Below are 17406 nucleotides of genomic sequence, written 5' to 3'. Positions count from 1 at the left end.
TTAATGATACAGCCAATATCAAAGTACATCTGTTAAAGCATGCACATGAATACCCACATGTACGTGCGCATGGTGTATAATCCTTATACTCACAAACATGCACGCATTCATGTGCAGTGGCAAACAAAAGTATGTCAAGTATAAGATATATACTTACTTTCCGGTATAAGGGAAAAGTGTAGTAGTATTTAATATCATACTTTTAATGCACTTTGCTAGAGGGATGGTTGGTGAAGGGAAAGATTTCAATGTAATATATTAACTAAACATCGATAGGGTCTTGAAGGGTTTAGTAGGAAACTACGACATTACATTCCTGCTAAACCCTTCAAGACCCTATCGATGTTTAGTTAATATATTACATTGAAATCTTTCCCTTCACCAACCATCCCTCTAGCAAAGTGCATTAAAAGTATGATATTGAATACTACTACATTTTTCCCTTATACCGGAAAGTAAGTATATATCTTATACTTGACATACTTTTGTTTGCCACTGCACATGAATGCGTGCATGTTTGTGAGTATGAGGATTGTACACCATGCGCACGTACATGTGGGTATTCATGTGCATGCTTTAACAGATGTACTTTGATATTGGCTGTATCATTAAATTTTACTCAAACCAGACTAACTAAGGGTCGATTTCTCATACCTGCGGTAATCTATGGTTCAGTTGAACCAGGTTCAGCCGTGATCTTCGGTTTTGTTTGGAATGCAATTCTCATTTCACGTTCATGTCAGCGCTCGTTCTACAGCTTTCGAGAAATGCCAATAGATGGCAAAAGGTAAAAAACTGTCCCCATTTTGAACTACCTTTTTTATGCTGTTTTGAATAAAGTTAAATTGAAGTATTTATAGTCAAATAGTCATTTTAATAATTATAAATAAATATTATAAAAACAAAAATAATGTTATCGTTTATCGTTAGGCTTAATATAATAAAATAGGATATATTTATATTATGACAGCGTTTCGTGTTAATACAACGCATGCGTAGTCCATGAAATCATCTAAACTAAGTTCTGAAATCTTTGAACGGCCGAATTCCACCGTTCAAGCATCGTTCAAGTTTAAACTGCCATCGGTTGAACGTGCGAATTGAGAAAGACGATTTTGACTTTAAACTGACGTTTACTAGAAGTTCAGGTTAAACTGGAGTTGAACTCGATATGAGAAATTGGCCCTTACTCTGGTTTTTTGTGTTTTGTAGCATTTGATTTTACCTTAACCGGACCTGATGATGCTGTACAAATTGTAAACAGCGAAACCGGTCGTCAGTGGTAAAATAAATTGTTTGTGAGAACGTCTCTCTTTTCTTTACTACACTAGTATGGACTCACACATGCAAACCATTCATTATTTTCTTGTAGCTTTCAAGCATAACATTGGTGGTAGTGTAGTGTAAAATGGTTCAGATTTTTTTTTGGTTTTTGTTCCTATTGTCTAAAAACCTTTTGTATTTTTGTACTATCGGCTTCTTTTAGTTACTTGTGGTGCTGTGGATTTTTTGTAGTTCATTTATAATTACCTGACCAGTGTAGAATCAAGATATTGTTTGAGTGGTATTTTTGTGTTGGTAATATTTATTGTTTTAGTGTATACAAATATTTAGTGTAAACAATAGTATGTGCTTCTTAGACTGCTTGTTTTTAGATAAAAATGACTTTTTGAACGACAATGATAAACCAACAGGTAATTCAAGTCAACGTATTATTATAGGAGGTGAAACTGAAGTAAAAGTCACATCTCAAAATAATCGGATTTCAAATGAATTGCAACAAAAGTTTGAGGGGAAATCAAGAGAAGTAAGTATTAAATAAAAGTATAATACACCAGTGAAATAAGGCAAAAATATACCATGTTCGGGACACTTGAGCAGCCAGGTTGCAAATGGGTTTTTTGGGTACTATATGCCTAATACATTATAAATACAAAAGTGCCCGTCACAGTTTGGACGAGAAATTTAGTTATTAACAAATAAGGGACAAAAATGGGAGTTTTTTCGTTTAAATCGCAACAGGTAAAAACTGGGTAATTAAATATCTTACTTATAATATTTTTCTTTTAGCAGATGAGCCAAGGTTTAAAATACCGCTTTTTGAATTTTGGTCCGATCATTTGTTGTTTCGGATATTGCAAAATAAAACTAAAATTTTGAAAATAAAAAATTTGGTATAACTTCTGCGAAAATGAATTTAAGACTTTCATATTGCATGAAAAGTTGAGTCAAACAGTCCACACAATGCACAAAAATTTTTAAGACGATTCCTCAATTAGTTTAAATGTTATTCAATTTGTTTATTGCAAAGAGCTTTTTTTTCGCAATGTTATTGTTCAGAAAATAATGATGATATAGCAATTCTGTGAAAACAATATGAAAGTAGAATAGTCATATTTTCAATGCATTTAAAAAAATCATTAAAAAGTCATTTTTATCACTCAGAAAATATTTTACTAAAATAGAGTAATTTTTGGCTTATAAACAATTTGAATAACTTTGTTAATATTGACTGTAGGCTAAAACTACAGTGGGATTTGAAAAACTGGTATTTTTATACGAATTTTCAAAGAAAAACTTTTCGTCTAGGTTAATTACGGTAAAAGTTAGCCACTTTTTTTTATTTAATTGACGGCTACTTTGTTTATAACAATTAAGCAACCTAACTTGAGCCATTTTGAAGTTGAAGATATACAGTTTATGTGTAAAAGTTTGAGTAAACTTTGAAACTCAACAGAGTGGTTAATAAAGTTTCAAAACGGCGTCCGAACGAAATTAATTCGTGGTCGGTGGAGAGGAATTAATAAAATCCGTGCACTCAAAAAATTAAACTGATTCTGCAAACATATGCTGCGCTTAATATTGCCGGAGCTTGTTGATGGATTTTGATCATAATTTTTTTAATTTGTATGTACTCGTAGTCTTATAGAGTACGTTATGTACACACATCCCCACCTAACATTACAAAATGTTAGGGGAAACTCCCCTTATCACTCAGGGATATGAAAAATAGATTACGACCGATTCTAAGACCTACCGAATATACATTATATAATTTCATAAAAATCGGTCAAGCGGTCTCGGAGGAGTATGGAAACTAACACTGTGACAGGAGAATTTTATAGACGTAAATATATAGATGGCTATTAACAAATAGGGGTTGGTGATAAAAGAGTGAAAATTAAGGGTTGTATGTATTTTTTAATTCTACATTATATAAAATTAAGATAGATAATTTTGTCCAAAAAAAATAAAAAAAAATGTCAGGGGTGCAGCCCCTCTTATAACTTATGGGTATAAAAGATAGATTAAAACCTCTTCTCCGTCCTATAGGATATACGTGTAAAATTTCATAAAAATCGGCCAAGCCGTTTCGGAGTAGTATGGTAACTAACACTGTTACAGGAGAATTTGATGTATATAGAAGTAACTGCGAATTAGGGGTGTAATGCTAGTTCGCCTCATGTGGTGCACCCTGGGTAACGCTAAATGAACTAGCAAAAATTTGGCGGCAGACGAACGAAAAACAAAAACAATATCCTGCCAACATCACAGATCACAAACAGAAATCTTATCTATACGTAAACATACGATGGGAACAAATAAAGGTTCTTCTCAGAACCAACTGACTAGAGATCTCGGACCTTGTATCCGAGTCTTTCACCTTAACATCGAGGGCATAAGCCAGGCAAAATGCCAAGTGTTGCAAAAACTCCTACACGATAACGACATTGACCTGGTTGCCATACAAGAGACCCATACTGAAGACAAAGTCCAGCTTGATTTAAGGGGAAAGATACCTGGCTACGATTTACTGGGAGCCACCTATGATAAACATTACGGCGTCGCAACCTACATTCGCTGCAATATAGAAAATGGTTTCCTACTTTCTGCTTCCAATGAAAATAATATACATGAAGTAGTCACCAAGATTGGAGATATTACCGTAGTTAACATATACAAACCTCCAGCCACTACATGGAACCCAGAAGTGCTAAAGACTCATCCACATCCTACTATATACATCGGCGACTTCAACAGCCACCACGAAATGTGGAAGTACACCACGAATGATGAAAATGGGGAGGCACTAGTAGAATGGTCCGAAGAGCAAAACACATACCTAGTTTTTGATGCCAAAGACAGAGGAACATTTAAATCAGCTGCATGGAGAAAAGAATATAACCCAGACCTATGTTTTGTCTCAAAAGATACCAATGACAGACCACTAACAACTGCGAGAAGTGTCCTTGCAGACTTCCCACATACTCAACATCGTCCGGTGCTTATCACCATCGGAATATCAATTCCAATAATTAGATCATATCCTCGACCCAGGTGGAATCTTAGAAAAGCAAACTGGAAGAAGTTCTCTGAACAACTAGACCGAACCTTGAGCTGGGTCCCTCCAACCAGCAAACATTATGAGAGGTTTGTGGGCGCAGTAATAAGCACTGCCAAGAAAACCATCCCTAGGGGGTATCGCAAAGAATATGTGCCTGGATGGACTGAAACATGCGAAGACTTATACACGAAGTTTCTCGAAAGTGGTGACCGAGAAATAGCCGATGAGCTTTTACACAACATCGATACAGCTAGACGCCAAAAATGGATAAAGACTGTCGAAAACCTTGACTTCAAAAAATCAAGCCGGCAGGCATGGTCCTTGTTGCGGAAAATTGGAGGAGCTAACCAGCTGGAATCCAGAGAGTCTAAAATGTCTCCTAACAAGGTTGCCTCCCATATAGTATCTCTATCCAGAGCTCCACGAGATCGAACACATACTACCAACGTGAAAAGAGACTTAAGGGCATTAAAACAAATGAACAGAACGAACTCCGAATATTCAGCAAGAATACTTATTTATGAAATCACACATGCGCTGAAAGAAATGAAATCAGGTAAAGCACCTGGCTTTGATGGTATCCATCCAGAGTTCTTGATACACAGTGGTGCATACACGAAACAGTGGCTTGCAATGTTCTTTAATGATATACTTCAGTCAGGTAACATTCCTTTCTCACTTAAGCGAACAAAGATAATTGCAATTCCGAAACCGGGCAAATCAAACGATAAGCCAGAAAAACTACCGCCCCATAGCTCTACTCAGCATGGTATATAAACTATTAGAAAAGCTTCTCCTCAACAGAATTAGTCACAGGATACTAGAAAATGTCCCCATTGAACAAGCTGGCTTCCGCCCTCATCGAAGCTGTACGGACCAAGTGCTGTCATTAACAACTTTTATAGAAGCTAGTTTTCAAAAGAAACAAAAGACAGCAACAGTATTTATAGATCTAACAGCAGCATATGATACTGTTTGGAGACAGGGATTAATATATAAACTGGCCCGCATTATCCCCTGCAGAAAGATAATTAACCTCATTGACAACATGCTGACCAACAGAGCCTTCCAGGTTATAATGGGAAAGGAGACGAGTAGACAGATGAAACTTAACAATGGTCTTCCACAGGGTTCTGTCCTTGCCCCTTTACTTTTCAGCCTCTATATTGCTGACATGCCTGAAACCGAATCTCGGAAGTTTGGATATGCTGACGACTGGACCCTTGCAACAAGCCACCAATCTTTAGAAACTACAGAAATCACTCTCACGAATGACTTATCCATCCTCAGCGAATACCTTAAGAAATGGAGACTACAGCCAAGTACTACAAAAACTGAAGTATCAGCTTTTCATCTAAACAACAAGTTGGCAAACAGAGAATTGCGAGTGTATTTTAATAACAAGCTGTTAAAACACAATAAATACCCGAAATACCTTGGGGTTACTCTAGACAGAACGCTCACATTCAGAGAACACCTGACGAAAACAGCAGCAAAATTGAAAACACGCAACAATATAATACAGAAACTCTGCGGCACTACATGGGGGTCCACAGCATCAACATTAAGATCCTCTGCTCTTGGCCTGATATATCCGGTGGCAGAATACTGTGCTCCAGTGTGGCTAAATAGCAGGCATACCCACCTGGTCGACACCCAACTAAACCGTACTATGCGTATGATAACAGGCACAATTAAGCCCACCCCTACAATGTGGCTACCTACCCTTAGTAATATAGCACCACCCAACCTACGCCGCGAACATGCATTGGTTAAAGAATATAACAAAATAATGGACAGTCGCCAGCTTCTAGTCCACAAAGACATCCCCGATATTCTTGGAAACCGTCTCCGATCCAGGTTACCCCCTCTACAATCTGCTCAAGCGCTGCAGCAATCCAACTTTGACTTAAATACCCGATGGAGAGAAGATTGGGAAAGTAGGACAGATCCGCATTACCATAGTCTACCGGACATCATAGGGAAACCTGGCGAATTTGAACGTCCCCGTAAGATTTGGGCAGCCCTTAATCGAATTCGAACAAACTGTGGAAGATGCGCCGACTCCCTCCACAGATGGGGTAAACTCCCCTCGCCTTCTTGTGACTGCGGCGCTGCAAGACAGACGATCAGTCACATTGTTCAGGACTGCCCACGCAGAGCATACACAGGCGACCCTATAGACTTTGTAATGGCAACCGAAGGGTCAATCGAATATATAAAAAAATTGGACATCTGTTTGTGATGCATTGTATAATGCATAAATCTAAATATATTCTGTGATATACTTAAGCCATACGCTAAATAAATAAAAATAAACTGCGAATTAAATAATAAAAGTGGCTAACTTTGAGCCTAATTAACCTAGGCAAAAAGTTTTTTCTGAAAATTCGTGTAAAAATACCAGCTTTTGAAATCCTAAAGTAGATTTACTCTATAGTCAATATTAATAAAGCTATTCAAATTGGTTATAAGTCAAAAATGACTCTATTTTACTAAACTTTTGTAGGAGTGATAAAAACGACATTGTAATGATTTTTTTCAAAACTTTGAAAATATAACTATTCTTCTTGCATGTGGTTTCCACAGAATTGCTGTCATTATTATTTTCTGAACAATAACATTGCGAAAAAAAACATTGCGATAAACAAATTGAATAAAATTTAAACTAATTGACGAATCGTCTTAAAAATTTTTGTGCATTGTGTGGACTGTTTGACTCAACTTTTCATGCAATATGAAAGTCTTAAATTCATTTTCGCAGAAGTTATAGCACATTTTTTATTTTTGAAATTTTAGTCTTATATTGCAATTTCCGAAGCAAAAAATGATCGGACCAAAATTCAAAAAGTGCCATTTTAAATCTTGGCTGATCTACTAAAATACGAATACTCTAAATAATATATATAATTACCCTATTTTTACCTGTAACGATTTAAATGAAAAATCTGCCATTTTTGATCCTTATTTGTTAATAACTAAGTTTCTCATCCGAACTATGACGGGCATTTTTGCATTTATAATGTATTAGGTATATAGTACCCAAAAAATCCATTTGCAACCTGGCTGCTCAAGTGTCCCGACAAAAATCTTATTTCTCTGGACTATAATGAGGTTCCATGACATCTCGAAACGCGACAATTAGTAATCCAAAAAATGGTAACGGACAATTCGTAACAGCAACATTTGTTTTTTAGCAAATTTAGGATTACTGAATTTATACAAAATTGCATTTTGCATATCTTTCTATGCTAAAAGTACCTAATGGTACTTTTTTAAGACCACTTCTTGTTATATATATTTCACACATTTTTGCATATATTCTTGTTAACACGACAACTAATGAATTTTTTAAAATTGTTTATCTTTAATTATCACTTTAAAGTACTAAAACTAAGTGTTAAAAATAATGAATTAAATAAAAACAGTTTAATAATAATATATTTACTATAATAATTAATACAATTTACATTTCTAGATTATATTTATTTTAAGACATAATATATATTATGTAGTATACAGGGTGTTTTTTGGTAAAGAATGGGCTATAGCTTAACCTTAAATTCCTAAGGTTAAAATAAGTCGATTTAAGCTAACTTACCTTAGTACAAAAGTTGATAACCGAAATACAGGGTGTCAAAGTTAAACTTTTATTTTACTTATTTTTGAATATTTCCTCACAGGCATGGGACAACAACATGAAATTTGGTAAGAGGCGCTGGTACTGTACACCCTACTAAATTATGTTCAACAACCGTTTACGGCTACTACCAGAGGCGCACGACGGGGGAACGTGAATGATTGACCCTTCCCAAATTCTACGCCACTGGCGGAATTTCTATTTTAGTGAAATTTTTTGATTCTCCAATACTTTCTATGTAAATAACATACTCTTCATTCGTAACGATAAAGCCACTAGTTTTCGAGATATTTGAAGCTAAAAATAATACATTAATCAAAAAATAAGTGTGTCTTTTCATTTTTAACTTCAAATGTCTCGAAAACTCATGACTTCATCGTTACGAATGAAGAGTATATTATTTGCCTAGAAAGTATTGGAGAATCTAAAAATTGTGCCAAAAAAGAAGTTTCATCAGTGGCGTAGAATTTGGGAAGGGTCAACCACTCACTTTCCCCTGTCGTACGCCTCTGGTATTAACCAGAAACGATTATTTAACATAATTTAGTAGGTACAGTACATACATTTTCTGCCAAGTATCATAAGGATATGTCAAATAGTTTTATAGTACCGGCACACACATTTTAAAGTTTTAAATAAATAATAAATTATTAAAAAAAAAAGAATACTTTAAAATAATTTAAGACTTCCGTGTGATACTTGGCAGAAAGTGTAGGCACTGTACACCCTACTAAATTATGTTAAATAATCGTTTCTGGCTACTACCAGAGGCGTACGACAGGGGAAAGTGAATGGTTGACCCTTCCCAAATTCTACGCCACTGATGAAACTGCTATTTTAGCATAATTTTTAGATTCTCCAACACTTTTTATGCAAATAATATACTCTTCATTCGTAACGATAAAGTCATTAGTTTTCGAGATATTTGAAGTTAAAAATCAAAAGGCACACTTATTTTGATTAATGTATTATGCTCCTTCGTTTTTAGCTTCAAATATCTCGAAAACTAATGGCTTTATCGTTACGAGTGAGGAGTATGTTATTTAAATAGAAAGTGTTTTAGAATAAAAAAATTGCACTAAAATAGCAATTCCGCCAGTGGCGTATAATTTGGGAAGGGTCAACCATTCACGTTCCCCCGTCGTACACCTCTGGTAGTAGCCAGAAACGTTTTTTTAATATAATTTAGTAGGGTGTACAGCATTAGCACCACTTACCAAATTTCGTGTTGTTGTCCGACGCCTGTGAGGAGATATTCAAAAATAAATAAAATAAAAGTTTAACTTTGACACCCTGTATTTCGGTTATTATCAACTTTTGTACTAAGGTAAGTTAGCTTAAATCTACCTATTTTAACCTCAGGAAAGGTTAAGCTATGGCCCATTATTTACCAAACACCCTGTATAAATTAATATAAATATACTATACATACATATAGTATAGAGTATAGTAATAGAAATGGACTTCTGGAGAAGAGCAGCAGGTAAATCAAGAAGAGATCGGATACCAAATGAGAAAAAACGAGAAATGATGGAGTCACACATACAATAATTGATGACATAAAAACAAAACAACTAATATGGTACGGCTATGTACAGAGAATGCCAGATGACAGGATCCCTAAACATATTTTGGCGTGGACACCATAAGGGAGAAGGAAAAGAGGAAGGCTGAAAAAAGCTGGAGGGAAGGAATTGAAAAAGAACTAGAGGAAAGGGAAATCCCTCCAGGTCTATGGTCAAACAAAGAAGAATGGCGATTAGAAATCGGAAGGTGTCGGAGAATGCTGTAAACCGATAGTATTAACCGATAGAAGTAATAGACATAATTTTTAAGATTTATTTCTCCACGAAATATGAAATGTGTCAAAAATGTTTTTTCCACCTACCTCTACCGAAAGTATACTTTTCCGGACATGATTGTAGGGAGCAAAGTTGTACTTTTCCTCCCTAGGGAGGAAAAGTAAAAGTGACGTCATGGTATTTCATTCATGAAATATAACTTATTGACGCCCTGTATAATAACTATTTTCTATTACGTAAGTATCTATACATTTTAACGTTTATTTATAAAACACCCTGTATTTTGCAGAATGGTAATGATTTAACAATGTTTACATTAATAATTTGACTTATATTTGACAGTTGACAGTTATATTGTACCTACTTGTTAGTTTTAGTTCTAATAAATTTTGTTGGTTAGTTACATAAATAAATTAAGTAAAAATGAAAAAATGACTTGTTATTTGAGGAAGGTGGAAAAACCATATGTATAACATGGGAGTAAAGTGCCTTTTCCTCCCTTGAATGATTACTTCATTCTCGGGAGGAAAAGTAACACTTTCCTCCCTTGTTATACAAATAGCTATTCCTGATGCTAGTTCGTTACATTGATAAACGTAATTTCAAATTGTAACTGTAATAAAAGTTAGATTCCACGTTAACAGAAATAAACAAAATAATTCCATTGTGACGTTACGAATTGTCCCGTTACGAATATGTATAGTTACGAACTGTCGTCGTTACGAATTGTCCGTTACCAATTATTGTGATACGAGATGTCTGGTCGCGGTATAATGCCTGTGAATGTGTTTAATAATGGTTTTATTGTAGGACCTGATACTTTCTTTAGTGGAAACCCAAAATGCTTTAGAGAAACAGAAAAAGAAATTAAAAGACCTAGAAGACTATTTAGACGACCTGTTATTGCGTGTAATGGAAACATCACCTCGTATTTTGCAGAATCCTTATGTAACTTGCAAAATGGCAGAATACTCAAAAATGACGTAAGTCTATATTATTGATAATTTTATGTTTTGATATGTATAATAACAGAATGTTTTATAATCAACTATTTTCAATGGGAAATAAGCCACAATTTTACCAAAAAATGATTTTATTAACTTTTCCACGCCAAAGTCGGGTGTCGTTGTCAAAATAAAAAATAATACTAAATTAACCCAAAATGTTGTTGCTTAGTAAAAAATTCTTCTAATAATTTATTTAATCTGACTTATTTATATCGGCAATTCAGACATATATTATACATTTTAAAGTAGAAGACTTTAAAATGATATTGCCAATATTGATGAGTTGGGTTCCTGGGACGACTTTACTAAAAGATAGTTCATTTGATTACATGAAATCAACCCAACTCAAGAATATCCGCCACCAAATATCATAGCATGTGATCTGTCTTTAAAAAGACAATCCAATGCAACGGTGGCAGTAAAATTTTCGCGCTAGAGACTCTATAGTAAACCACGAGAGAAAACCAGGAAAAACCTCGTGATACTATCCCGACATCGTAAGTATTTGGGTTTACATTTAGTTTACTCTCAAATCTAATACCAAATTCCGACTTTAATATATATATGGTATTTTAAATTATCAATAATATTAATAATATATAGATAGTATATACATTATACTAAAATATAAAATATGTACTAACTCAATATGTTACTGGCTTACTAAGCGTGGTATTTTCTTTCTATTGACTTCCTCTTTTAGTATCGGTAACCACATCCTACTGCATTCTACCGAGGAATTTGCGACACAATTGGTTTCATTTAGCATAATTAGAGGCGCTTCTTTGATTTTTCTCTTTTTACTATCTGTTTTCTTTCAGGACTATACTTGAATCTCTCCACTGAATTTGGTATTAGATTTGAGCGTTAACTAAATGTAAACCTAAATACTTACGATGTCGGGATAGTGTCACGAGGTTTTTCCTGGTTTTCCCGTATGATTTACTATGGAGTCTTTATCTCGAGAATTTTACTGCCACCGTTGCATTTGGTTGTCTTTTTAAAGACAGATCACATGCTATGATTTTTTGTGGCGGATATTCTTGAGTTGGGTTGATTTCATGTAATCAAATGAACCATCTTTTAGTAAAGTCGTCCCAAGAACGCAACTCATCAATATTGGCAATATCATTTTAAAGTCTTCTACTTTAAAATGTATAATACATGTCTGAATTGCCGATATAAATGAGTCAGATTAAATAAATTATTAGAAGAATTTTTTACTAAGCAACAACATTTTTGTTTATTTTAGTATTATTTTGTATTTTGACAACTACACCCGAGTTGGGCGTCGAAACGTTAATAAAATAATTCTCTTGGTAAACGTGGCTTATTTCCCATTGAAAATAGTTGATTATAAAAATACCACAAGAAAATACCTTCAGAACAACAGAAAGTTTTATGCTGAGAGGAATATAAGTACAGTTGAGTCCACGAGTCTTTAGCCGTGCGTCATCATTTAAAGCATACGAAATAAGTCGGAAATTTATTAAACGCAACAGCAAGTGACAGTAAGTAGCTACTCCTCCGATCACGGGTTAAAATTTGACGTTATCAAAAAATAAAATGCCAAAGTAAGTTTTGCTTTAAAATTTTGGTGCAGAATTACAGCTACATTTGCTTGCAAGTAGCTTAAATTCTTTTAATAACATTGATTAATAAATAAATAAACAATTTATAAAAAAATTCAATAACATATTTTCTTTTTGTTATTTTATTCACTTTGGCGGAACATTAAACACAAGCATTCCTTAACTGTATCAATGAGGTTAGCTTTGTACGTTGTCAAAATTAATCGTAAAATAACATAAACTTACCATAAAATTTCAAACTCCAATATAAAATTGGTTGTGAAAACAACTGTTAGTATACTATACAAAACTTCAAAATGCAAAAATTTGACAAAATAACAGCAAAAAAATTAACACACTGACAGCCACAAAAGTAAACAAACCAAAACGTCAGAAGTTGTACTTAAAATGTGAAAACATCCCCAATCGTCTTTTTGAAGTTATACTTCTTTAGGCACGAGGGTGAATTTTTACATTCCCTGGCGCATGCGTACACCGACAGTATGGTATTAGTCGCTACATCTTTTAAGTTATGTATCGCAAATAAGGTGTGCGTGAAAAGAATATACAGGGTGAGGCAGATAAAAGTCCTATTAGAAATATCTCGAGAACTAAAGGCAACAGGATTATGAAAATCGGAATAAAGGGGTTTTGAAGAGTGCTATTCAATGAAAATATTTTCATCCATTTGCTACTTCCGGTTATACCGGAAGTTACGCATGGACCTTGACCAAGGCAAACATGGATAAAATAATAAAGACACAAAGAGTCATGGAGAGAGCAATGTTAGGAGTAAAATTGACAGACAAAAAGCAAAACAACTGGGTCAGAAATAGAACAAAAGTCAAAGACGCAGGCCAACATATAACCAGGCTAAAATGGAGCTTCGCAGGTCATAACGCTAGACAAACGGACAATAGGTGTAATAGCACGATACAACAATGGAGACCATGGACAGGAAAGAGAGCAAGAGGACGACCCCAGATGAGATGGGGAGACGACATTAAAAAGATAGGAGGAACGCACTGGAAACAGAAAGCACTAAACAGAAGCGAATGGAGGAAACTGGGGGAAGCCTATGTTCAGAATTGGACGAATTAAAGGGCAGAAGAAGATTATTGTTATATATTTTTGTATATGTATAGTATAATGTTTTGTATTTTTTGTTCCATTTAATAATTCTTCCTTATTTTTTGTTTCAGGAGTTAAACACATTTGTGCCTTAGCAGCAAAATTTAAGTGCCAGTAAATTAATGTCACCAGAAAAATTAAAAGAAAAAGTGGCCTGGAATATACACAATTTGATATTGCCTAGAGTTTAGTTTCATATTGAACTCAATGTATTTTTGATTGGTTGTTAATTATTAGTTTTTAAACTCCTTGTTAGTGATTTATCACTTTCAGTAATAGTGTAGAGTCTCCAGATTTGCAAAAAGGGCCAATAACAATTTTTTTTAATTTCATCCTTAGACATTCGTAAATTTTGAGATAAAGACATGCGTTTATAAGATTAAGTATAAAGACACGAAGAAATATCTTCAGGAATTTTTTAATAATGACGATTATTTAATAATTCTTTCATGTCTCAAACACATTTGCTAGACAATCATAGTCACGCATTTTAAAATATTTTTATTGTAATGCTCATTTGACTAGACTCAACTGAGTGCTATTTTTGACAAATGATTTGTATTGTTCTAGATTATATATTTTACATTTAAATGACATACATTTAAATGACATTAAATCCTTAAAAAAATAAAAACCCAAATGCTTCTTAAAGACACTAATAATTAAAATATTTAATCGATAAAGGATCAAATGTATACTGGACTTTTGTTACACATAATATTTAATAACTTATTCTCGTCCACAGCAGAACACAAGTCTCTTTCAATTTGCTTTATTTTGCCTCATATTTAAGATTACATTAGGTTAGGTTTTGTCAATCATTGCAAGCTAAAGTTGTCAATGTTTGAGAGCTTCCAGTATATGTCCAAATTAAAAGTCTTCTAATGTAAAAACTAAATGCTTGTTGATTTTGAAGCGAAAAAAAAAACAATGACTGATGCTCAGCAGGTTTCACCACCTTCCATATCCTTCATCATCACCAAGTAGGATACTTTTTACTGTTTTGTGTATACATATTTAATCCCCGTTGTTACCACAGACGAAAAATGAGAATGACATTGCACTTAAGTATAAAAGTACTAATAGTCCAAGAGGCAGCGCTGAAAAATCTCTTTGAATTTACTAAAGCTAAATTTTTCACAGTTTGTTACTGTGATTGTGTAGAGAAACATACTGCGGTCGGTCAAGCGAAACGTAGAATAGGGGTTACTGAGAGGGTATCAAAGTTGCTTTCCTACGAAGGTAATTAAATATTTACTAAGGCTTAAAATCAGTACACACATTCTAAATTAAATATAAATATAAGTTATTATAGTCGGTCAGCTGTATGACGGGACAGAACCGGTCGGTCGGCCCCAATGAATAGGGTTATTCACTATATTTTGACCCCCTTGTAAATTGCTTTATTTATAGAATTAGAAAAAAATGTAAAATACAAAAGTTATTCTATTTTTAAATTATGATTTTTTGACATATATATCGTACTAGTGACGTTATCCATTTGGGCGTGATGACGTAATCGACTATTTTTTAAATGGGAATAGGGGTCTAGTGCTAGCTCATTTGAAAGGGTATTCAATTCCCTATTCAGTAATATAAACATTAACATGATTAATTGTACAGGGTGTCCAAAAATGTTTAATTAAATTGTTTATTTAATAATTCAAAATCTTTTTTGGACACCCTGTATAAATAATGATCTTAATGTTTATAGTACTGTATAGAGAATTGAATAACCTTTCAAATGAGCTAGCACACGACCCCTTTTCTCATTTAAAAAAATAGTCGATTACGTCATCACGCCCAGATGGATGACGTCACTAATACGATATCTATGTCAAAAAATCATAATTAAAAAATCTAATAACTTTTGTATTTTACATTTTTTTCTAATTCTGTAAATAAAGCAGTTTACAAGTGGGTCAAAATATAGTGAATAACCCTATTCACTGGGGCCGACCGACCGGCTCTGTCCCGTCATACAGCTGACCGACTATAATAACTTTTTATTTATATTCAATTTAGAATGTGTGTACTGATTTTCAGCCTTAGTAAATGGATTTAATTACCTTCGTAGGAAAGCAACTTTGATACCCTCTCATTAACCCCTGTTCTAAGTTTCGCTTGACCGACCGCAGTATGTTTCTCTACACAATCACAGTAATCAACTGTGAAAAATTTAGCTTTAGTAAATTCAAAGAGATTTTTCAGCGCTCTCTCCGTCTATAACAGAGCACCAAATCTTACATTTTATACATCACATGTTAAATCACATTAATTGATGGCCCATTTTTGATGAGATTTTTCTACATGTCGTGTGTGAAAGTGATAAAAAATACTTTTCAAATCTATTTTATGCTTATTAACATGATATCAATAACTTAACTGTTGTACATAGAGATTTTTTATTATTCATTGTTACATAATATTAAAACATGTCGAATAGGTGTTATTTTGTTCTATTTAATATTTATTTAAGATATTCCTACATCATTACATCGTATTCTTTTGTTAATTAAAATAAGTTGTAACATTATCAATAAAATATTGTTAATACCTTTTGTAAAAGTTTATTTTGATACATTAAAGTTTACTATATCAAGCTGTGATTTTTTTTAAATGTATTCCTATTTTTATTCGAACCTATATTCTAGAAAACCAAAAAATAACTGAATTTGAAGTAAAAATGTAAAATGTACATCACTGCGATTAAGAAGACAACAGTCAATATTACCCCACATTTGCCAAAGGCAAGCAAAAAGGTTATTGAAGTTATATTTCTTTAGGCGCGATTGAGATTGAGGGTGAATTTATATTGATCTGCGCGCATGTGCACACCGACAGTATGGTATTAGTCGTTATACGGGCTCTGATTGGGTGTTGAAATGATCTGTCAATAATAAATAATTGTTCAATATGAAGGTAAACAAATGTATAATATATTAGTTTTATTGTTGTGAGGACAGAAACAAAAAAGTTTATAATTGTTGTGACTTTTAAATAGTTTTTAAAGCAACAGGTACGTAATAATTGTAAATGTATCATAGGTACCTACCTATTTGAACCTACTAAAATACATAGTATGTAATACTTTTATTTACATAATTTGACTACCATCAAAATTTGTATCAAGATTCACCTAATATATTGTTTTCTTACTCTATGTTTTGTTGTATTTTTTCAATTCTAAATCATTTCAATTCAAAATCAAAATAATTTGATTTATGTAATTCAAAAATGTCAAAAGTTTAATCCGTTTAGTTAGTCGATCTTCGCACATAATGACACGTCTCCGTGGCGAAGCGTTTAATGCGAATGAACCCCAATACAACGCCAATACCAACCGCGCTGGTAAGTTGGTTCGAATCCCAATAGAAACTTATATTTTTTTATTTTTTTTATACATTTTATGATTGTAAGTATATTTATTATATAATTTTATTTTCAGAAAATACGTATTTAGTTAAACAATTTTCCGACAATTAATGTTCAGAAATCATTTGTGGCATTTTTAATGTGTTTGTGTGTGTTTTATTCTTTTATTATTTTAATTTTTGGCACTGTTTTAATAAAAATGTTTGAGAAGTAGTAAGTATAAATTAGTTTAATATTGAAATAAAATATAAATAAAAAGTATACTAATTTCGTTTATAATCATATAATAGAAGTATAACTTCTTACGTGCGTACAAAGTACACACATTCTTTTTAGAAGCTTTTTCTTGGTATGCACAAATTTTCTTTGAACTTTCGAAGACCGAACAAGGCAAGGACGACAGAACAGCATGTAGATTTTACAAAAATGTAGAAGAAACATATGGTCTGCAACTCCAGAGTACCTGTTTGCCAGTACCTGGATCAGATTTTTTTAGAGCGTGACCAACAAATTATATCTCTCCTGACCGCGTAAC

General features: G+C 33.5%; 1 protein-coding gene across 2 annotated transcripts in view; it reads left to right on the top strand.

The window, feature by feature from the left end:
• The window catches only part of LOC126893219 (rab11 family-interacting protein 2), a 78977-nt gene extending 62879 nt beyond the window's left edge, over nucleotides 1-16098 (top strand). The window contains exons 7-9 of one of the 2 annotated variants that reach the window (XM_050663189.1): nucleotides 1722-1807; nucleotides 10598-10770; nucleotides 13568-16098. In XM_050663189.1, the coding sequence (XP_050519146.1) occupies nucleotides 1722-1807; nucleotides 10598-10770; nucleotides 13568-13574 (266 nt within the window). In that variant the 3' untranslated portion in view covers nucleotides 13575-16098. Of the gene's footprint in view, nucleotides 1-1655; nucleotides 1808-10597; nucleotides 10771-13567 lie in introns of both variants that reach the window. The other variant, XM_050663188.1, reaches the window with a different exon arrangement.
• The last annotated feature ends 1308 nt before the right edge of the window (nucleotides 16099-17406 follow it).

The sequence above is a fragment of the Diabrotica virgifera genome, chromosome 10, assembly GCF_917563875.1.
Source record: "Diabrotica virgifera virgifera chromosome 10, PGI_DIABVI_V3a".
Lineage (NCBI taxonomy): Eukaryota > Metazoa > Arthropoda > Insecta > Coleoptera > Chrysomelidae > Diabrotica > Diabrotica virgifera.
Note: the sequence above shows the minus strand (reverse complement) of the source record. Positions and strands in the feature narration are given on the sequence as shown.